A 23,674-nucleotide genomic window follows, 5' to 3' on the forward strand; every position below is an offset into this window, starting at 1 on the left:
TAGGAGAGTATTTTTTAAAAAAGACTGAAGCACTACAGTCCTGAATTACTCTAGTACCTCTTTCTATAGCACAGCTCTGTCTCACAAATTAAGTACATAGGAAGCTGCCTCATTCAGAGTCGGACCATTGGTCGGTCTATCTTAGTACTTCCTACACTGACTGGCAGCAGCTCTCCAGAGTTCACAGTGGGAACAGGCTTGCCTTCAATTATGTGGAGAACACAGGGGAGGGAGATCCACCCAGATCCTTGGAGTATCCTTTTCACTCAAAGCCTTTCACAGAAACTGTCTTAAAGTTGTTCCTGTAGCCATGAACACATGGCTAACATTTTTAAAAATAAAAGACACACCACGCCATGCTTGGTCTCGAGGATGCTTTATAAAGTAAAAGGAATGTTCCTACGGAGAGCAGATTATTTTGGGTGTTACTGAGGATACTATGGGTCTGGGTGTACTTAGTTAGCTGTTTCACTGTTTGTCCTCTTCCTTGGTTCTGAACACCCTTGGGTCTTTGCACTTTGCACTAGATCTGGAATATCGCCACCAACAAGCTGACCTTCCTCAACTCCTTCAAGATGAAGATGTCTGTCATTCTGGGCATCATCCACATGCTCTTTGGCGTCTCTCTCAGTCTGCTCAATCACATGTGAGTGTGCTCATTTTAGTTTAGCAGTCAGTAGACAGACTGAGAAGATGCAGGACCACAGAAAGCTGCCTTATACTGAGCCCAGACCTTTGGTGTGCCTAAGCACAGTACGGTCTGCACTGACTGGCAGCAGCTCTCCAGGGTTGGAGACATATCTCTTGTATCCGTTGATTGAAGGCAGGGTCTTAAATTTCTTCTTTGCATATCCTCTAGCTACTTTAAGAAACCTCTGAACATCTACCTCGGGTTTATCCCTGAAATAGTCTTCATGACATCGCTGTTTGGCTATCTGGTCATCCTCATTTTCTATAAGTGGACAGCCTACGATGCTAATAACTCCATGGATGCACCAAGTCTTCTCATCCACTTCATCAACATGTTTCTCTTCTCCTATGATCCCAAAGAAAAGATGCTTTATAGGGGACAGGTAGGTGGTTTGGTGAGGGCAAGAGCTGTTTTGCAGAAAGCAGCACCTTCCTTGTTCTGGCTTTAAGTGGGGGGGGGGAATCTACTGCTGAGCTGGGAGGGAAAAGAATCATAGAATGGGAAAGGATCCTGAGGATCATCTAGTTCAACCCCCTTCAGTGCAGAAATATGCAGCTGTCCCCATATGGGGATCGAACCTGCAACCTTGGCATTTCAGCAAGAACTACTCCTTTGCAAACCACATGAAAACATGCAGAAGCTCCCATTTGTTGTGAAGTTTGTGCAGGAGCACACACATCTGTATCTGCTAGTATTTATGCAATTATTTAGAATATGAGTTTTGATTTAAGAGCAAGTTTCTAGACCCTGTGGCAACAGGGAAGTGTGGGGAGGTTCTCCTGAAAGAATCTGAAAGGGTTCTTCACTCAAACACAGGCAGGAGGGCTTAAGGAACTGGATGTGCTTGCCTGTTGGTGATAATCTCACTCCCTCATCTCTGTTCCCCACAGAAAGGGCTCCAGTGCTTCCTGGTTGTGGTAGCATTGCTGTGTGTGCCGTGGATGCTGGTTGCCAAACCTCTGGTCCTTCGCCAGCAGTACTTGCGAAGAAAGCACTTGGTGGGTGAATCTGTTTTTCCCTCTTTCCTTTGTAGGTCTTATTTGTTCAGATACTAGAGGCTTAGTCTGGATTTCTGCGACGGAGATCTGCATCCAGATGGAGCTCTGTTAGCACTTCAGACCTAAGCATACTTTCTTAGAATGAAAACATACTGGAATCATTGCGACTTACTTTCAGGTTTAGGATTGCAGTTTAAATCCTTCTTGCAGGCAGAGGCACATCTGTAATTTAGCAAACAGGCAGCATCTCTCATGACCACTGGTCGCTTTCTGGATCCATCCGAAATCCTGGTTCATATGCATGCATTTGCCACCCATGGCTGGGATCCACAGAGTTGCTTTAAGTGTGCCCCAACCCACTGGGATTTTTAAAAAAACCTTTTCTTTTGACCATCCGGCCCCTATTTCACAATAGGGGTTTCAGAAGAGATTTCACAATAGGGGTTTCAGAAGAGATTTGCCCATGTAGAGTGAGACGTTGCTGCTCAAGGCAGCATGAACTCAAGCAGCCACTTGGGAGTGCGGAACTGGTGTGGTTCTGCTGGAGGAAAATAGCCTTCCATCAGCAGAGACATTCAGAATGGTTTAGTCCTAAAACCCGTCGTGCAGCTGGTGACGTTAAGCTTTTAAGGACACCAACCTGCTGCTGTGATTCTCCAGAGACGTGGCGGCTGTGGTGTTCTTGTGGCAAGCTGTTAAAGATGCAACAGCCCTTCAAATTGCAGCTCGGTTAAAGACGCTCCCTCTTCCTTCTCTGACCATCTCATCTCCCCATGACCCCTCCATTCGTCTCCCTTCTTTTCTCTTTGTTTTTCTCCTCCTTTTCCCCTTTTCTTTCCTTCCATTCGCTATCAGGAAGGGCAGCCCGTGGAACCCCCTGTCAGCCCAGCCCAGAGTCCGCAGGCAGTAGAGGCAGCGGCGGCTGCAACAGTGAGTGGATTAAAAGATGCCAAAAGGATGCACATGGCGAGAACGGGAGGTGCTCAGGGGCCTTGGAAAGTATCTGCCCCGAGGAGGAGGATCGGCACAGCGGCCCTTTCCTCGGAAAGATACGTTCCAAGAAATCTCATTCTTTCCAAACCCTACACTCACGCGCTCAGGGGACACAATGCAACCATATAATGTGGTTGGATTTCAAACTTTGGTGCGTATGCCAAGGGTCTCCTGCAGTTGTGCTTGGCAGAGGACTCTAGGCAGTGCTCAGTGGTGTGCTGCCCTCATTTCCTTGGAGTGCTGTCCAGGTTTGTTGGGGCCAGCCGCCGTTCATCATAAACTGAGTTGTATATGCGCATGTCTTGGGATGCGCCCAACTCTCCTCTGTGGATGCACACTGCAGGGGAAATTGGCAAGGATGGACAACGCTGCCTTATGGGCAGCTTCCTTGTCATTATAAATGTTAATTGTGGAACTCCTGCTAAGTGTCTAAGGAACCTCAGAGTTCCTGGGGCACACAGTTTGAAAACCACGGTTGCAGCACAGAGAGATTCTTCGCCCTAGTGTGTGTATGTGGGGGGAAGCCCCCTCTTTCCAGATGCCAAGGCCCTTGGCTTTTGCATAGCTGCCACTTCTGCGGCTTTCCTCCCCTCCCTTTCTTCACAGTCCTCCCCAGGATTTTTGTCTCTCGAGTACGTTTTTAATTTGCATCCCATGTTTTCAGAGTGCCATAATCGGTGGTGTCTCCTCAGCAATGCCATCCCTTCTGAGTTCACGTCTCTGGCCTTCACCAGTTTCTTGCTGCCTGCTAGCTAATGGTCGCTTTGGGAATCCTTGTGGCAGTGCACTGAGTTGCTGGCTGCCCACTTCAGTGCTGTTCTTAATTGCGCCCACATCTCTCTGTGCAGTTGTGACAGTGGTATCCTACCTACCGACAATTGCTGGAGAACAAAACAGCTGTTTGCATTTCGGTATGCTGTTGCACTCCAGAAAGTCTTCTGCAGTCAGTTGAATGGCATGCCAGGTTTTTGGAACAAAGCACGTGATTAGTGCTGTGAAATTGGGGTGTGGTATTTAGCAGTTAACCTGGCAAAAAGTTGTGTGTTCTACAGTCTTGCTGCAAGAACATGGAATTTGCTGCTCATGAAAAATCTGGTAACCTGAGAATTTCTTGCTTTCATGTGGGAAATGGTTTTAACCCTCAAGGCTACAAAGGTGGGCTGAAGAACATAGGACCAGAAAGCCCATTAGCCCAGCATTGTTTCCAGCTGCTTCTTGGAGCTGGCATGCTTGAAACTGAAGCTGATAACCTCAACATCTGGTATTCAGAGGTATACTGCCTCTGAGTATGGGCGTCCCATTTGACTTTCAAGTAACTATCTGTGAAATCGGAAGCCAATGGGATGGGGTGGTCAGGTGCTCTGCAGCCTGCAGATTCCACAGTATGTCCCGTTAGACTTAGAAACAATATGAGTTTCCTTTTTGCCATTTTTTTATAGAATATATCAGATCTATTTCTTACACACAGACAGATCTATTTTTTTAAAAAAAATACTGATTAATCTCCGTTACAAAGAATCCCTTATGGACTTATCAAAGTAAGTTGCCTTTAAGAACAACATAGTTATTAATGTATTCCTTCCTAGCATCCGATGAAGGCTGCAGACATTGGAGAGTCTCAAATGGCTGAATGTATGCCCCAAAAAGGAGTGACTTGGCCTGGCCTGGCCTCCCCATGTAAGGACAGGTCTGGTCTTCCCTGCTTGTGTTGTCAAAGAGCCAGACAGTGTCAGCCATACCCAGCAGCAGAGTTCAGGAGGCTTTGCGTCCATTTCTTCACTTGCTAACAGATTTATTTATTTCATAGGCCACTGATTGCATCTTTCTCTAGGGAATATTGTGAGAGTTCTTGCTGATGTTGCAAACATACAGCCTTTTTTTTTTTAAGCATTTGAGATTCTTGATTCCTGGCTCTCCTTCTCTTACTTCTCCTCTCTCTCCACCCCTCCAGCCCCTAATCCCTAGTTTCCCATTTTGAAAGGTCCAGTGTCTGGTAAGCTCTATACTTTAGACTAATGTTGTTGCGCCAGCTTTTGCTGCCTTTGGATTTGTAGCAGAGCAAGCTTAGGCTGTTCTGAAGAAGGAGGAGCCCTGGAAAACAGACCAAAGCATGCTTTAGTAGCCAAAACACTTTAACAAATTGCTCAGTTCTTGATGCTCAAAAGTGCTGGAAACCCATAATTTGTTGTACTGGTACCCATAATTTGTTGCCTGAGGCAAGTCTCTCTCTCTCTCTCTCTCTCTCTCTCTCTTTCTTTCTCTCTCTCTCATCATATGGTAGGGCCAGTTCTGCTAATGGCCCTGCATGCCAATTCCATACTAAAACATGAACCGATTGTGTGTCTCCTCTTGTTTTCTCCTCTGTTGTCTGCTTTAGGGGACACTCAATTTTGGTGGGATCCGCGTGGGCAATGGCCCAACTGAAGAAGATGCAGAGATAATCCAGCACGACCAGCTCTCAACCCATTCGGAGGAGGGGGAGGAGGTAAGACCTCCCATTCTTTCTTTGTACAACAAACTTTCATTTGGGAGATGTTACAAGAAGGGGTGGACCTTTTATGACTCTCCTTACATATATTACCAGATCAGACCAGGCCTGTATCCATTTACCCTCTCTTGCAGCTGACATAAACTAGCCAAAGCAGACTGCTTGGAAACTGTGTTGCCCCAGTAACTGTTTTTCTTAAGACTAGGGAAGCTCAATTTGACACTTGGGAACACTTCCTGTAGTGTCTTTGTTCTGGCACTTGGAAAAACCTGTGGGCAGCCTCCTTCAAAAGGTGGTTGTAATAAGCTGAGGCTGTGTCTTAAGTTCTCAATAGTTTGTGGTGGACAGGGGTCCCTTTCAAGGCGGGTAGTAAAGACTTCAGGTCAGATTTGAGGGTCTGTTACAATCTCCTCGCTTCCCCATAGGAAACCTCTGAATGGGCTGCATCACTGCTGCCCTTGTTTCAAAGAGAACTGAACAAGGGATCTTCCATTCAGTTTGCTTGTCTGCATGGGAGAAGGTCTTCCGATTTTTCCAGGCAGACCACTATGTCTCAGGGTGGTGGGAGGTGCATCTTAGCTGTGCAGGCTCTTGTTATCCGTTGTTTGAAGAGGGCATCCTTGTACGCTACCTTTGTGTACAAGGCAATCTTACTGAGATGGCTTAGACCCCTGAAACATTAATAAAAACTCAAGCATACAGGATCTCTGGTTATAGTTGGTGATGTGGCCGTTCAAAATGTAAGCCACTTGAGCAGTGTAATGGGTCTTGTCCTGTCCTGAGGACTGCTGTCCTAACAGAGGTTTTAGCCTTCATATAAAATGAGCATTCTCAGGGTTCCTTGCTGGAAAGCAGTTTTAAGTTCTGAGAATAGGCATTGCCATTGGTGCAAATGTATGAACCTGCCATATCTTGAATCAGACTGTTCCACCTAGCCTTAGTGCTGTCTACTTTTGATTGACAGTGTCTCTCCAGAGTGTTAGGAAGTCTTTCCTAGCTCTACTTCCTGAGATCCTTTGGAGAATCCCTTAGAGATGCCAGGGATTAAATGCGGGTCCTTAATGCATGCAGAGTATGTGCTCTTAACTTTGAGCTTTGACACACACACCCCTACAATGCACAATGTACACTACAAGTTTTCAGAGTTTTTCACAACTGGTACACAAGAAGCACTGTAAAACTAGACTAATATCCCTCAAATTGTGATGATAGGGCTGAAACTGAGAGCTGATGGTTTGGCAAATCAGTCTTGGCCTTCTCTCCCTTGGGGAGAAATCACAGTTGTTACCAATGCAAAATGAAGTGGAATGCAGCAACAGCAATGATAGAGCACAGTTGCATTTTAGGATATTGCACTGAAAGAGGATATGCTCTTGTGTTATCAAATGATGCATGACCAAACCAAATATTCCCTTGTGTTTTCAAGCCTGCCGTGGAGGAGGTGGTAAGCCTGTAGCCAGTTTCTCTGTCTGTCTTTATCCACATCATTGCTCCCATCACTGTAAACCATTTTGTAGAATTAGGCATATTTGCATCTGTGACTTGAAATTCTTTCTTCATCTTTTCATAGCATCTCATTTTGTGATGCCTCCTTCTTGTAATCAGAGGTCAATAATACCCATTTCCATAGAAAACAGCTTCATATTCATTTAAAAACAAAAGACATGTTTGTTTGAACAGCTGCATGTTCTTAATGGGGACCCACTGCCTTACCTTTGTGGTGTGGGTTGCATATTCGTCACTGTTATGTGCACAACCTGTGCACCTCAATAATTTGTAGAACAGAATCCCCAAAGTAGCAGAAGCCTTTGGAACGGGACGTGGACATGTTTGTACCTTTATTTTAAAAAGCCAACTTCCTCCATCCCCTGAACTCCAGCGTGCCCCTTAATTGCCAAATTTCCAATATCCCTGGGGCCTGCTCTCCTGGGTCTTTTTGCTTATTCCCATGGCCGTTTCCTGAAAATTCTGGCAAGACTTTACAACAGGATCACTCATTGGACAGTTCATGCAACATCTCACTGAGAGAGCTGACTACAGACACGCTGAGGTTAGTTTTTTTACAGTTGCTGGGAGGGAAAACCCACCCCACCTGGCATTGACCTAAGCTGAACCATGGTCAGCACAAACACTTGAGCATGCAGGTTCCAGAAGAGGAGATCACAGTCACTTTGCTTCTGCTCCCATCCTCTTGTTACTGCAGGTTTGGCCTGAGTGTCATCAGAGCCTGGACCTGTGGTTCGTGCCACTCTAGACAAGCCACAAGCTATCATCAAGGTTTCTTGGTTTTACAGTTTGTGGTTTTTCTAGAGAAGACAAACCACGAGCCTGGGTTCAGATGACACACTGAGCCAAACTGTGGCTTAGCTCACAGCAGTGCAGAGAAGGTGCAAAATGACATTCTCCCCAAGTTGGTTTATTGTTCTGTGCAAATTGAGCCAATCAGTTGATAAACATTCAGATTAGGAGTGACGGATGCCAGTCTTCAGGTGGGGTGTTAATGTTCACTAGCCACCTACTCAAAGTCAACAATCCACCAGTAAAAGGGGGAGTTAGTGGATTGGGATTCCACAGCATATTTGCTCCTTGCTTTGACTTCTTTATGAATGACCTGTCACTTCGTCTAGCTTTTGTGGAGAGCCACTTCCCTGGCAGCCGACGATAGCAGAAGTTAAAAATAGACATTTTATCTTTCTGCCTCTGCGAAGAGAAAATGCAGCAACCTCCACATCACAGTCAGTTGATAAGAGGCTCTGATAATGGATATCAATGCAGTGATGGGAAATGCTGGATGGGCCCAGAAGGTTCTGCATAGGAAAAGAGCAACGTTTGAATTGCCCCCATTGCCTTTGCACAATAACCATGGAAATGCTGAGCAGTGCAGTCCTGAGGGGTCTGTTGCCAGGCTGCAAAAGTACGGAAATTAACTTAGTAAGCAGTGCATCGAAAGAACTGGAATATTGCTAATAATTTTAATGTTGGTTTATCCATCTTCTGCTGCTGCAGCCATCCTTTCAATCACCTGCCGGCTCTTACAGCATTGTGCTTTGTTGCTTGTCCTTCAAATACATGTTGGAGATTGGCAGGGCACAGTGTCCTGCAGTTCTGATGGAGTGCAGAATGAGGCTTTGGGCACAGAATTCAGCCGCCTGAAAAAGTCAGCTTTCACTTGCACTCCTCTTCTCCCCCCGCCCCCTAACACATTCCTAGCCCTCTTCACTGTGATGGTATGCCTGAACGTTTATGGGCAAATGCCTACTGAAATGTCAGAAGCCGGGGTGGGGGGTGGAATGTAGCTGAACAAACTGCCCTGCTTATTGCAGGTGGGGATTCATTGCCTGCTACCATTTCTTGTTGTCCTGCCCTGCCTGCCCCCCCCCCCCCCGCATGACTAGCAAAAAATCCCAGGATCAGTTATATAATTATAGTGGGGATGGGGGTGGGAACCTATCAGACTCGATTATGCCAAAAGGAGGCCGAGCAAATTTTGATCATTTTGATGTAGAGCATGTGCATCCCTGGAGTCTAGTAATTTCATAGCTTGCTTGGCACACTCTCATCAGGGCAGCTTTTGCTAAGAATTTTTGTTTCTTGGTTCCAAAGCTTGAGGCCTAAATGTTAACAAGTAGCTTGCCTTCCTCCGTCTGAAATGTTTGCTGTGCTGGATACTGGAGGGGAATGAGAGAGCGCTCAGTTCACCTTTATCTTGGAACAGTTTTGGAGCTTGGCAGCTTTAGCTGGGTGTAGTCCGTTTGATTGCTAGAAGACTCCAGAGATTCTGAGATGTGGCAGACAAAAATACCAAAATGGGATTTTTCACAACTTTGATTTTGCAACACTTAATCTCTCTCTGGTCACTTCTCCTCCTCCTAGTTGTTATTCAAACCTTCGCCACAGTGACTTAAGCAGCATTTCCTAAGAGGATTTGGGGACGGTGGGGGATGACAGGGTGGCAAGCAATTGGGGACAGCAGGCTTAACCAAATCTCAGCAGAGGCAAGCAAGGTCCTGTCTGGCACCCAGTTTTGTAATGGAAATGTGAGCCTCGCCTGATTGTATGCCGACATTAGTTGTTCCTAATTAAGTCCATTTCCCTTGCAGTCTGTCACTTCTGGATTCCAAGGCCACTTGAGTGCCTATTCATGCCAGGCAAATAAGGATTCTGCCATAGACACATGGATAGAGTGACTCCTGCTGTCTGTGCCTGATCCAGCTACTAAATCTTAGCTTTCAGTTTACCACCGAGAAGGGCAGGGCTGAGGAACATTCAAGTTGAGTCTTAGATCTGAACAAGCCATTGAACACTTGTACATTTTAATGGCGCTGAGTGTCCTGCAGTTTTGAGTTGTGTTGAGCAAGTGATCCTCCCAAGTCTTGGTGAACAGAGAGGGAAATAGTCCGGCCAGCGTTCTAGCTGTGAGCTTTGAGTGCCCTTGCAATAGAGTTAGTTGCTGTTGTTGCTGCTACTGCTGCTGTTCCTGCTTTCTAGCTGTCTAGTCGTTGCTGCACACTCTGCCCACCGCTCAGACCTGGCTTTATTACTTCCTCTTGCAGTTTGACTTTGGGGACACTGCTGTTCACCAGGCCATCCATACCATCGAATACTGCCTGGGCTGCATCTCCAACACAGCGTCATACCTTCGCCTCTGGGCGCTTAGCCTGGCGCATGCACGTGAGTAGCTTCACCATGGCTGGCTCTTTTGAGTCCAGGGATGAGGAAGGGGAAATCTGAGCTGTGCGAATAGGGGGAAGGTGTCACAAGCCCTTTTTCCTGTGGTAGTAGCCAATGACTTTTGTGTACTCTCATTCCAGGTCGTGTCATGTAGAGAGGGCTAGAAGACTATGTAGCAGTCTCCTCTCTGCCCAGTATCTTTTTTTGCCCACCCAAAATTCTTATTGAAATCTTCTGAATTCTCTGAAGGGGAGCATTGGGTAGCTTGTGAGAATGAGTTCGAAATGTCCACAGTGCAGAATTTGGACCCTAAGCAGGAGGAGGCTTTGCTTTTTCTTAAAAGGAAAATTGGTCTGGGGTGTGATTTAGGAGCACAGCTCACTTTGGGAACTCATCCAGCTTCCGAAATCTCACTTTTATTAGAGCAGTGGGCACTGCCCTCCGAAGAGGAGCAGCTAGAGTGAAGGCAGGCATGCAATCCCCTCTCCTCCAGAGCTGTGGCCCTTGCAGATCGGTGATCATTGTTCCTGTCTTTCTCATCACAGAACTTTCTGAGGTCCTCTGGTCCATGGTGATGCGTGTGGGGCTCAGCGCAAAGAGCTTGGCTGGTGGGTTCGGCATGTTCTTCGTATTTGCTGCCTTTGCCACCCTGACAGTGGCCATCTTGCTGATCATGGAGGGCCTCTCTGCTTTCCTGCATGCCCTCCGCTTGCACTGGTAAGTGTCATCTGGTACAGCTCTGCACTGCAAACAAACAAAAGCACAGTGGGTACAAAGTTTGCATCATGTTTGAGCTCTGTCATCTCTACTTAAAGTATCTCAAGAAGCATGGCTGGGAAGTGCTCCTGCCTGAACCCTGGGAGAGCTGCTGGCAGTCAGAGTAGACATTGCTGGACAAATGAACTCAGGCTTAGGCTGGAGAGAGGACAGCTTTATTTGTTCAGGTCTAGTCAAGCTAATATCCATATTTCTCAGATGCATGGTTATTTGTTCTGATTGTGCTTTTTCCTTGGCCAGCATCAGCTTACTTACTACTTGCAGGATAGACCTGGAAGTCCTCAAATGCGCAATATCTAGTGCATATAGAATGAATGAATGAATTTTATTATTTCGGTCACAGACCAGTTCCAGCCCACATACAATATCAAGGAAGTCATAAAACATGATAGGGATACATTTGAATTTGCAATTATAACAGGGACAATACAGATATAGCAACAGTTTAAAAATATATAAATTAAAACTTAGTCAGTAACATATAACCTAAAATTATCATTTAAAACCTTAATCATTATGATAGCGCAACTTGTTCCTTAAGTTTTATGACAACCACACAAGTGATTATAGACTAGATTGAGGCTGGGGTTAGCTGTGCTGCCGACATCATCATCTTAAAGAGTGGTCAATGTGCACTGCGAAGCATGAATGAGTGAGAGAGTTCTTTACCTGCAGATAGGTTCAATTGGGGGTTGAAACTGGCTGGTCTCAAACCAAATCTGAAGGAGTCCCTTTTTGGTCAACTTACAAGCAAGGCCTTGCATAAACCCAGCCAGCACTTTGGATCCCAGGAGCTGCCCATAGAAAACTGCTGTAGTTTGCAAAAAGGATGGCATGCAAAGTCTTCCATGCTGTTCACTAAGATCATAGGCATAGCACTACTGGATCAGAACTAAGATCCATTTGCAGGCACATGCAAACAGCTAGAATAGTTTTAAGGACAGTACAGTAGACAAAACTGAAGACTGCCGTTCATCTTGTTTTGTTCTTTAAACCCAAGGCAGATATCTTCACATCCAGCTGGAAAAGCTTGTCAGAACAAAAAAGAACAACTAATGGGTGCCTGGTATATCTCAGCATTATAAAAAAAATATTGACTATCCATACACCATGATTTCATAAACTTTTGCCACCCTGTCCCTTTTTCTAAACTAAAAATTCCCAATTCTTGCAGAAAGTGCTTCAGCCTCTAGAATCATTTTGGTGTAGAAGCAGAATAGTGTAAACTTAAATGAATGGACACATATAGTAAGTTCATATGCCGTTAATGAATAATTATGATGACCATGTTGTGTCAACACTTCCATGTGCAGTAGCAGTTTTCTTACATTTTAGAGCTGTAGGCTGCCTCCAGAATCCAGCTTGATTTCTCCTAACCCAGCTTTAACTCCTGCTCTCGGTAGGCCTGGCTTGTGACGTTTGTTTTCATGACCCTACTTCAGGTTTCAGTGGCTGGTTTGACTGGGCTCCATTCCTTGTCAGGAAAGCCCATCTTAGCAGAACAATAGCAGCTGCACTCCAAGCAATCATGACATCAGCCGTTATCTTGATCTTGTGCTAGGGGCCAGGGATTGCTGTCCTGGCCCAGCCTTTTCTTCTCTGTGCCAAGTTCAAAACAAATAAGCTTCCAGCAGGGGCCAGCTGTGTCTGGAGATAGGAGCGGTTGAGTCATTCTGCTGCAGGGCAGGAGTTGCTGTCAATATCTGGGAGTGTACAGGAATCCCCACTGCTGATTTAAGTGACTCTTAACTGAAAACTTTGAGGAGAAAGCCAGAGAGACAACTTTGGAGTTCTTTCAAGGTGCTGTTTTCTATCAGTACAGAGCAAGTGGCTGGAGTGTGGGGTGGGGTGGGGGTGGGGTGGGGGGTGGAGGAGAGGTTCCCTGTTGCATCAGTTGATCATAATTTGGGTAGCCGGTGATGAGCTGCAGCCAAACCATTCTCAGCAAGGTTTTCGCAAAGGGTGAAAAATTGCACATAGGTTATTTAGAGGTGCAAAATAATGAACCTTCTGCTCCTCAAATATAAATACCTTTCCAGATTGCAAAATCCACTTCCATTGGGGGTAACGACTCCATTAGAAAATTACTATGAGCTGTTTTCGATCTGTTGTGCATGTGCATTTTTTTAAAAAGGCAGATGGCAAAGTTCTTTAAGGGGGGGAATAAATTAGGGAGTTTGACTGCTGAGGTGACTAAATTCAGTGCTAAGATGTGGAACTTGCAGCTCATGCATCTCTTCCCTTTAGCAGTGGAATCTGCAAGGTGGTGACACACACATATGGAAGGTAGAGCGGAGGGAGGAGACTTTGCAGATTTTGTTGGCCTCAGCAAATGGTCTTTATACTGAGTCAGACCATTGGTTCATCCAGCCCAGTTCTTCCATTGGCACCAACCCTCCCAAGCTCCCATGTCGAGCTCTGTTAACCTGGAACCCATCTGATTTGGTGATGCCAAGGATTGCACCTTGAACCATCTGCATGCAAATGATTTGCTTTACCGCAGAGCCTTGTTGCTTCCTCTTAGAATTCAAAAGCTGAGGGTGTGTCACCCTTCGCTGGAGAGGAAGAACAGTGAATCTTCTTTCCTGCTGGAAAAAATGCTTTCTATCTCTCCTTCCTCAGCCCGGCCACTCCCGGCTGGGATGGGTTTATCTCGTAACTTTTCAGGCAGCAGTACATTCCAAGCAGATGGTTGCCTTGGCTGAAAAACAAATAGTTTTGCAAAGCGGGGGCTTCCTTATCTCCGTGGCTGTGTGGGAAGCAAGTGTGTATTTCGCTGCCAGTGCCATTGGCTGATCACGCTCTACCCCCTTAGCTGCACAAAGGGCCCTTTTGACATTTAGTTTGCAGCCAAAGGCATGTTGGGGTTCATTGTCTTGCCACCTGAGACCTTAGGAGGGCTGAGATGGAGGGCAGGATGGAGATGTGCTCCGGGGATTGATGCACAGCTGGAATAGGAGTTTCCCTACACCTTGAGCGTAAAATTAATGGAATGGAAAAGAGAGCGATGGCAATGCAGTCCTCTTCTCTCTGCTTTTCTGTGTCTTAATAACTGGCATGCAGTAGAATCCTTCAGGCTTAGGGAACCGAGTTCCAAAAAAGATAACTGAGGCCAGGAAAGCAGAATGAAAGTTATCCAGTTGGCCGGCGCTGCACGATGCACAGGAGGCGAGACTTGTTCCAGTTGGAGAGGGCGAGATCTTTGGCTAAAAGCAAGGAACCACCTTAGCTCCAGATGGCTGGGCCAGGAGGTTGGGGGGCGGGGGAAGGAGGCTCAGGTGATTAGGTGCCAATGGGGAGCTACACATTCCATGGCTGGAAGGAGCGGAACATTGGAACATTCCGTTGAGGGAGGGTGTTCTGTGGAACTGTGTGTGTCTCCGTGTGTATACACTTAATTTGATACAGGCCTTAGTAGAATCTGAGCTGAACTCGGAAGGGGAGAGGGATTGTGTTCCTCTGCTCCTGCAGTCTTCTAAGAAGGGAGGGGACCTCCAAGTATGTGTGCTCTTGTCTAGCAGTAGGATACTATCACCAGCTCCTCTCTTGAAATCATGCAAGGCCTTCTGGGGTTGCAATCTTTTGACTCAGGGTGGGAAAGGGGGACTTTTTTGTTCCTGACCACCTGCAATTTCTCCGTCCACCATCTAATCCTGCAAATGGGAGCCCCTTCCAACCGCTTTCCACGCCTCTACTTGGGGCATGTGGAAGGTAATGTTTCCAGACACAGTGTTCCCTGGACCCGACGGCTGGCAATTCATAAAGTTCCTGGGCTGAATTGCTGCGTGCCCATTGGAGAACAGTGAAACTGAGACCGAGGAGCTCCCCCACCCCTTTGGATGTGAACCACAAATTTCTTGCCTGCCTCTTGATCACGCAATGCCTGTTGCCAGAGACATGAGTCTTGAAACTCGCTAACTTCTTTTAAAAAAGGCTTGAAATATGGCCGCCCCTCCCTCCCGCTAGCCCCGTGTCCCTGCCAATTAGTGAAACAAGTGGAGAGGAGCAGAGCGCGCAGCTGTTTCCAGTCTGTAAGTGCAGCTGGCACACCCTGGATATGCTGGGAATGCTTGGCGGTCTGGCAGCGCAACTGGTATTCTCAGTCAGGGGGGAGCTGTTCGCCGTCCAAGCGACGTGAGCATGCTGGCGGGAGCAAAGAGCGTGGAGGTGGTGGGCTGTTGCAATCCTCAGCCCTTTCGCTCTGCAATGGTTTTCCCTTCTTAGCTTATCAGAGGCTGCATTTTGCTTGCGTCTGGGGTATATCGCTTCAGGCTATGGGTGGGCGGCTCACGTGACTGAGCTCTCCTTCTTAACATGCACAAATCTCTGCATGTAGAAAGGTGGTGTGTCAGGAAGAAGAGCTCTAGCATAACCTTTGCCCTGATGCACTAGTCTTCTGTGTGCAAGGATTTTGCTCGTGTGGGTCTGGCAGGCGAATCGTGAAACTGGAGATTTTGCAAAGGGAGAGAAGGCTAGTTCATATTGGTAGCTGACAAATTCCATCTGTGCCTTTTGCCTTTTGGGGGAAAGTGTTGCATTTGCTTGCAAAGGTGTATGAGCGTTTGCTTGATCCATTATGCCTTCTCACTGCCCCTGAGTTAAATGAAGTTTCTCTGTATTCTCTGGTGTATTTGGGTTTGCAAGATGGATGTTAGTCTTTAAAAAGAATCCTGCACTTGAAACATTCCACCCTAGAGGAGCAGCGGCAGCAAATCAACTCGTACTCCGTTTTTCTCTGTATCTGGCAGATGAAGGGGATGGAAAATGTTTCTCACCACAGAGCCAAGAGAAGAGCACGGGGTTTGTTTTCTTAATGAATCATGGGGTTTTTCTTTCCATGTTTGGTGCCTGTTTATGATTGGGCAGCCTTCCAGTACCATTCCCTTTACATTTTGAGTTCATTAGTGGAAACGGCAAAACAGCAAAAGAAACAAACCGATCCTGGAATGCAGGCCTCTGTTCCTTTCTCTGGTGTTTCCCTGTGGTACCCTGAAGTTGGTGATGGAAGAAGAGGGGCTCCAGACTGCTCTGGTTCGAAAGAAAGACGTCTCGTTTGCCGTGGCTTAGATGGGCATTTAGAATAGTTTTTGGAGTGCAGCTGAGGTGAGCTACACAGATCTGAAACAAACTGTGACCTTTGTATGGTATTCCAGTACTGAATCTTTAGCTTTTTTGCCAAAATGGAAGATTTTCGTTCCACTTTGTGAAATGTATCGAAGCCTAATCAACTTGAATCGTTCCCTTCCCTTTTCTTTTTGAGGGGAACATCATAGGTTAGGGAAGACATGATAACAGTGACCCTGACTTGGCTGGGTGAACCTAAGACTTTGGATTGATGTCCAGGTAATGGCCTTCCACAAAATCACTACTGGGAGAATGTGGCATACTTGCAAAGTTCCCTGGCATAGATACAACCCCGAAGGCCTTGCAAGAACTGGGAGGGGGGAATCCGGGTACCTATGCCATGTTGTGCTACACCCCTGTGGTTTATTTGAAAAAGGCCTTGGGAGACCTCAGTTCAAACCCCTCTCGTCCATGATGCGCTAGGATCAGTGACTATATTTCAGCCTAGCCTGCCTCACAGTGAATGGCGAGGATAAAATATGATAACCTCCATGTATTGCCCTGAACAATTTGGAGGAAGGTGGAATACAAATACGGTATACGCCGCATGAAGCGCTCTCTCTCTCGCTCTCTGTATGTGTGTTAGAATCTTGGCTGGTTCTGAGGTGGGTGTCTAAATGGTCACCCCTGGGAATTTCAAGAAAATCATCATCTGTGGGAGGATGCAGAATGCTCTTTGGAATTCTGAACCATCAAATCATCCTGACCTCAGAGATGAGGAATAGGATTCTGCATCGCTGACAGTCCAGAATTCTAAAGAGCCTGTCCTTTCAGGGGTTGTCGCTCACGGTTCTTCTGGGGTATATCCATGGAAGCTGCTTCGGTGCCTGGTTTCCTGTTGTGATGCTAAACCAGATGCAGAGGAGAGAGTCTAAAGTAGTGCTGTGTTGGGTACTCAGTCCAGGTGTGCCCCTTGCCCTTAGCCTCCTAGATACATGGGTTTAGCAGAGATAGACATAACCACAATAATTGTGTTTTTCCTCCATTGTCAGAGGTAGTGTGCCCCCTGAATGCCCACTTCTTGGACTCATGAGTGCATAGAGTGCTGTTGCGCTCAGGTCCTGCTTTGGGGCTCCGCATGGGAATGGGGTTAACCACTGTGAGAACAGGGGGCTGGACTAGATGGGCCTTTAGCCTGATCCACTTTAAGGACACATCCCATCCACCCAGAAGTGCTTGAGAGAGGTGTGGAGCAGAGCCAGTGAGAGTCCAGAGGGTTGGATAGAGGGGCCTGTATTCAGCCACCAGACCTGAGGTTCCCCATTCCTACGTTTGGGCATAGAGTGCTGTTATCGCTTGCATGCCTGAGTCCTTGCACTGATACGCACTCACATTTGCTGCAATTTGAACCTTCTGCAAAGGCAACCGGGAGGGGGGCTGTGGGTTTAAACTTGGACAGGGAATTGGGATATCTGAAACGGTACATTGCAGTAGTAAAACATGAATACCATAGAAAGGATAAGGTCACTGCCACTTTTGAATCTCGAAATTCTTTGACATGCCTCCTGAGCTGATGGTTGTTTGCTTCTTGTGTTCCTTTTTTTGTTTCTCACTAGGGTGGAATTTCAGAACAAGTTCTACATGGGCGCCGGGTTCAAGTTCCTCCCTTTCTCATTTGACAACATCCGTGATGGGAGATTTGATGAATGATCCTCTTGAGGCCAGTTGGATGGATGTGTGGCAGTAAACCTTGGCTCCCTCCTGCATGTGTTTGTGTTTACCTGTGTGTGATAAATCTGAAGTTGTATAGCTCTCCGGTTGTGTAGTCGAGCTGCTAGTGTGACAATATTGTGCTTTTCTCATGAGAACCCCACTCAAAAGAGAAAGGGAATAATAGGAAAAACCTAAGAATCATAAGAAAATATTGTTCCTGTAATCACCTTGGCAGGTCCTGGGGTGTGGCAGTGTCCTTCAAGTTGCACAGACAGAGACTACCGTGGGGGAGCACATCCTAACCATCTGCAGCCTGTTAATAACAAGCATGTTAGCTGCTCAGTTTGGTACCAGAAAGTGAAGTGCAGTTCAAGAACACACAGGACTAGAAACTTGTATAAGCTTCTTCTGGCAAATTGTCTTGCCAGAGGGGCCATTATTCCTCAGTCCAACCACACACACTTATCTCTCCTGACCTCCAGAGCAGCACACTGGACTACTAGCAACAAGTCCCAGATTTGCCCTGTGCAAAAGTTGAATTCCAGCTTTATGCCTATCCAGCGATTTGCTGGGGGCAGATTTTCCTCTTTTACTGGCACTTTTTCTCCCATACCCTCAGTTAAATTGCCATCATAAAATTACTTAAAAGGCAACACACATGACAGGCAAGAGAGCTCCCACCCCACCTGCGCCTGCCACACGTCCTAGCTTGAAGCTTGACCTCTGAGCAGAGCATAGGCTGCTATTCCCTCCCCCTCTCATTGCTCTTGCTCAACTGCTTGTAAGCTACATCTTGTCCCCTCTTCTCTGCCTCGCCCCTCTGTGTGGGCGTAATCCTCTAGGAAACTCTGACTGAAAGCAAAGGATTCTTTGGGAAAGGTGACCCCCCACATGGCATTACAACTGGATGTTTTTGGAACTGCCCTTCCCTGGACAAGAGCAGGCCGGCGAGGGAGGGAGGGAGTTTGCTTGCCTGCCCCATTGCAGAGCCGACTTGTGCCTGGCTCTGCAGGATTAGTTAATAAGGAAACTTTGACTCACCCTGCCTGCAACTCTGAATGGCTTGTTTTGTTCCAAGGAAACTGAGGGACTTTCACCTCCAGGAAGCTCCTATGTAACCCTGACATTACTAGATGGAAAGAAGAAGCAGGGTGGGGAAACCTGCACACCCCGATTACTACTGAGCATTTGTAAAAGCCATCCACAGCAGCCCTTGTGTATTTTAGGGTGGGCTTCCCTAGGAAAATAGGAATCTCCCAAGGGCGGGCAGCATCTGCCTTCCCTTTGCCATAGGAAAGAGGCTGGGCTTTCTGTGCCTCTGTATGCTGAGTATTTATATGATCCGTGTGTATTTGTGTGACTTAAGCATGCACTGTTCTAGAATTGTCTCGGTATGAGGCCACCTGTGTCGTGCACTAAAGGCAAGAGCACCGGAACTGGTGTGGCAACTTTATGGGCAGGTGCTAATCCCTTATTTGCTCTTGAGTAGAGACTCTGAAGTATCAGGTGCTGCCATGTGTATGTGTGAAATAGAGAGCAACCGGTCATTGTGTTTACTGTTACTGTTTTGGACAAGTGAAGTATTCCCTCCCCCCGCTGGTCCTCATCAGTCAATCACTGTGTCTATTAAACTAGTTCATCTCATCTCCTGTGTGTCCTGGTCTTCTTCTTCTGGAGTGGGGAGGATTAACGGAAGGTGGTTGGCTGGGCTGTGTCAACTAATAAATATTGCACCCAATGCAGTCTAAAAACTGAATTCTGGGGTTGGTATGAATGATGCAGATGGGATTGCCTCTCATAATTTGCAGGGTGTATTCCACATTTCTGCCATTTTGCATGCTTCCGCTTGTGTTGCCGATGGGAGAGGCAAAGTCCTGCCTACAGCCAGCGACTGCGTGGGCAAGCTTTTTCAGCCTCCCCTTTGGCTTGTGGAACTCCCAACAAATATTTGCAGCTACAAGAGCTGAAAACTTCCTTTAGAAAAAAGAAGTAGTGGAGGGGAACACCCTCTAATTTCCAAGGAATCCCAGAATCCACACAGCTGGGCTTGCTGTCTCCTGTGGGTGGTCTTTCAGGTAGGCCTAAGACCACAGAAAAAGCTCTACATCCTGTTTTATATCAGAGAAACTCCAGAGCTTGCTGCCTTCTCCGTGATGCAGGTGGAAGTTATGCCCTTGTCCTCCCATTGGCATAACTGGGTTTAGGGTAATTCCTCAACAGCACAAGCTTCCTTGGAGAAGTGAAGGAAGCAAGTTATTATTTGTCTCACAGCTGCTGCAAAACGTGTGCTGATACTTGAAACGTCCATTACCTTTTACATTGCAGCCAGCGCTATAAACCACCCTTGACAGCTGTGTCGTGTCAGCTTCTTGTGGGGAAGTTTTCCCTCCTGTGTTTTGCAGTGCATGGCTATAGTTGCTCCAGAATGGCTCACTTCTTCCCTAAAGTTGCACACAGCCTGCAAAGGGTCGTATGTTTAGTGTCTTTACAGCACAATCCTAACCATGCTCACTCAGAATTCAGGGCAGGGAACTTCCTGCTGTCAATGGAGCCATCCTTATTATGAGAATAAACATTAAGTGGGCTGGGAGAGGAGTGGAGCAGCGTGTGCTATCCTTTTTTCTCTGCAAAGGTTCTGCAGTGCTTCACAAATGCCTTCTGGATCTGTTACACAGTGCCTGGGGAGAAGAACCACATGGGATATGAGAGGAGCGGGTCGATGGTGTCGGCACAAACCTATGTTCCTTCCAGCAAACAAAAACTCCCTTGTGCATTGAAAACTAGCACATCTGGGATAGGTTTTTGCCTAGCCTCTTCCAAGCATGCCAAACGTGCACATGATTCTTATTTTTCAGTGCAAATGATGTTGCCGTTCAGTCACAATGGTTCATACTGTTTGTAATAGCTGCAAATGAGCTGCAAATGAGCAAACCTCAGGTTTGCATGCTCCTCCTTCCCTTATGTGACTTCTGCCACCATTAAATTTGCATGTTCTTTTAAGGTACCAGGGGACTCTTTGGCCTCTGTGAAAAACCATGCACATCGATGGTCCTAAATAAATAAAAGATGAGCAAGATGCTTTGTGGATAAGATCTCAAGTTACACATGTGCATGCTGGGATTTAAAGAGTGATTGAGAGACACTCCCTTGGGGTGAGGGGAGGTGGAGAAAGGGCACTGGTTGGAAGCCATAGAATGCAAATCCCTTCTAAGGCTGGTGATGAACCAGCTTTGTCACTATAAGGAAAGTGAGAGATTAATGCTTGAAAATGCATCACATCAGAACATCTCTGAATGCCTAACCACAGCGAATGTGCACTTCTGCTTTTTGCAACAGAAAGAGGAAGCAAGGTTTCTGTGAAAGTTTGAACTCTTAGCACTTTTTAGAGAAGAAAGTTAGCTGGGGGCAGTGGGTATAAATATCTGGGTGACAGCTGGCACAATCAGAATGTAGGAGAGAAGGGATATGAGACATGATGGTTGAGTGCTTTGGCATTTTTGGTGAGAGCTGGAAAAGACTGAGCCAGGCTTTTCTTGGTTTCCCTTTCCTCCCTAGTGGGTTCCACACACTGTCATCCCACCCCCAGATTTATCTGGTGGTCAGACTTGACCCATCCTCTTTTGGAATAGAGGTACTGTGCAACTTCCTTTGGCCAAAGGCTCTGTGAGTTTGCTGTACACCCCCCCCCCTTTTTTTTATGTGTTCCTCTAAAGACAGGATGGTGGAGCCTGCAGCCCTTCAAATATTCCTGGACTTCAAGTCCCATAATCCCTGACTATTAGCTGTGCTGGCTGGGGCTGATGGGAGTTAGGAGTCCGACAACACCTGGAGGGCCACAAGTTCCTCATTTCTGCTTTTAACATTGAATTGTCATGTCTCTTCACCCTGCCCTCCACTGCTCATGATCCTGGTGCTTCACTGGCTCTGCTGGTAAGTCAAAACAACAACACTTTATTGTAGTCTGTAAGTGTAAAGACTGCAGCCTGTAACAGTAAGCCCTGGGACTGGAGAGTAGCAGGGAAGCACATTATGGAGCCGGCTCCTTGGTGACGCTGCACCCTCTGCTTCCCAGGAATAAACATAAAGGCAAGGGAGAGGCTAACCTTGAACTATCCATTGGCCAAAGAAGAAGCAGCTGTAGAAAACTCACCCAGAAAGAACACAAGTGCCTACTGAAGAAGTAAGGGGGAAAGAGCACTCTGCTTTCATCCATTAGCAACAGGAAAAAGAGCCACCAGCATGAGACAATCAGCCTAGCTCACCAATTTGTCTTGACCTTAAAGAGTTGCAGTCCCTCCAAGCTGGTTGGATTATTATTATTTTTAAAATGAGGCATGTATTCTGCAACATGGCATTGATACAGTGGTAGATTTAGTGCATTGTGGTAGACTTAGACTGGACAGTCCGCACATCCTTCTGTTTTGTTAGTTGGTCTGGGGTGCTTTCCCAGTGTTGCTGTATTATTGCTGAGTAGAAGGGGACTATAGAGCACCAAAAGTGGGTCAAAAAATAAACCAGGAAATTTGTGGTATACAAAAATCACGGGGTGTCACCAAGGCGTTACAGGGGCACGCACTGCTTTGAAACAAAGCAGTGTGTCAGCTCCAAAAAGGTTTGTCTGTACAAACAGTACTGAAAGTGGGACCATGAATAACTTGTCCTGATACCATCATGAGCATGAATAATAATGCACCATGAAAACCGGCCTTTGGCACCTGAGATGTCTGTTTTTAGGGCCTGCCCTATTCCTGTGATTGTAATCGGTTTGTACTGTTTGCTATTTTATATTGTTGTAACCTGCCCTGGAACCTGCTAGTGAAGGGTGGGTAATAAATTTGCTGGTGATAAAAAGGATATCTGGAGGGGGCCTTGAAGGCTCCTCTGCCTTTTCCCTCCAGATCCCTTTCCTTGTCTGTCTGGTCTTTTTTTGTTTGCATGCCTGATGGCAGGGTCTGTACCTCTCTCTTTTTAACTGATGTGAGCTGTTTCGGTAGATGATAATTGTCTGAAAAGCTAGATAAAAACACAGTACATTCATAAATAACACTGATAGACTGTAAGACTGCCACCTCAAATATTGGGTAGCATTTGCAAAGTAAGAATCACAAATCAAACAATGTTTCTAGCACACCATAAAAGCAAACCTGCTAAAGCAGGAGTTCCCAAGCTGTGGTCCATGGAACCCCAGTGGTAATGAACTTCATGCAGGTGATCCGTGGCACATTTGTGGATTTATGATTGAATACAGGATAGGTAAAGGTAAAGCGCCACCCGCGTCCTTGAATACAGGATATACATCACATTAACCTCCAAACCATCCTAAATATCTTCCAGATATGCTCTGGTATCTTCCAGAAAGGATTGCTGCAATGATCTCTATGCGGGGCTGCCCTTGATGACAATTCAGGAACTTTGACTGGTCCAAATTGCAGCAGTCAGATTACTGGCAAGGGTTCTGTTTGGATCTCACATACCCCCTGTTTTAAAACAGCTGTGCTGGTTGCCATTTTATTTCTGGGCCCAACTCACAAGTGCTCATCAGGAATGCCAACTTGGCCCTGTGACCATGGGTGCCAGGGGCTGTGGGTGCTATGCAGTGTGCAAGGCCCTGGCACCAAAATTTGTGGGTACCCAGCCCCTTCATGTGGAATTTTGGGGGTGCTTGGGCACCCAGGGAGTTGGCACCTATGGTGCTCATACTAGAGGTGTGCCTGTCGCCTTCATTATAACAACCTATGGAGAATGCTGAAGACGTACGTCTTTACCCTGACTTTTGACACTTGAGCTGTACAGTGGTACCTTGGGTTACATACGCTTCAGGTTACATATGCTTCAGGTTACAGACTCCACTAACCCAGAAATATTACCTCGGGATAAGAACTTTGCTTCAGGTTGAGAACAGAAATCGTGCAGTGGTGGCGCAGTGGCAGCAGGAGGCCCCATTAGCTAAAGTGGTGCTTCAGGTTAAGAACAGTTTCAGGTTAAGAACGGACCTCCGGAAGAAATTAAGTACGCAACCAGAGGTACCACTGTATATTTATTTATCGAGAACAGTGCTATTTTTCTAGAAAAAGAGGTGCCAGAACTCACCACGAACACCTCCCTTGTTCTCTTACAATGGCAATGGCGCCCAACTGAGAGGTGCTGGAACTGAGTTTTGGCGAATTCCGGCTAAAAGAAAAAGCTCCTATCGAGAGAATAACATTCAGAGGCCTACGTAAAATTTTGGCTGAATGTCAACTGTGTGTTGGAATATTACGAATGCAAGATAAAAACTGG

General features: G+C 46.5%; 1 protein-coding gene and 1 long non-coding RNA gene across 17 annotated transcripts in view; one reads left to right on the top strand and one right to left on the bottom strand.

Annotated features, from left to right (window-relative positions):
* ATP6V0A1 (ATPase H+ transporting V0 subunit a1) overlaps positions 1–19,039 on the top strand; it is a 41,622-nt gene extending 22,583 nt beyond the window's left edge. For 6 of the 16 annotated variants that reach the window (XM_083408571.1, XM_083408561.1, XM_083408562.1 and 3 more), the window contains exons 15-21: positions 528–646; positions 860–1,073; positions 1,582–1,689; positions 5,060–5,167; positions 9,724–9,841; positions 10,387–10,558; positions 17,299–19,039. In XM_083408571.1, the coding sequence (XP_083264697.1) occupies positions 528–646; positions 860–1,073; positions 1,582–1,689; positions 5,060–5,167; positions 9,724–9,841; positions 10,387–10,558; positions 17,299–17,392 (933 nt within the window). In that variant the 3' untranslated portion in view covers positions 17,393–19,039. Of the gene's footprint in view, positions 1–527; positions 647–859; positions 1,074–1,581; positions 1,690–2,544; positions 2,620–5,059; positions 5,168–6,596; positions 6,615–9,723; positions 9,842–10,386; positions 10,559–17,298 lie in introns of all 16 variants that reach the window. The other 10 variants (XM_083408556.1, XM_083408567.1, XM_083408568.1 and 7 more) reach the window with 3 other exon arrangements.
* Positions 1–23,674, bottom strand: part of LOC310662055 — a 359,048-nt gene that overhangs the window by 59,753 nt on the left and 275,621 nt on the right. The window lies entirely within an intron of this gene.

Source organism: Podarcis tiliguerta (assembly GCF_965153285.1).
Source record: "Podarcis tiliguerta genome assembly, chromosome: 13".
Taxonomy (NCBI): Eukaryota; Metazoa; Chordata; class Lepidosauria; order Squamata; family Lacertidae; genus Podarcis; species Podarcis tiliguerta.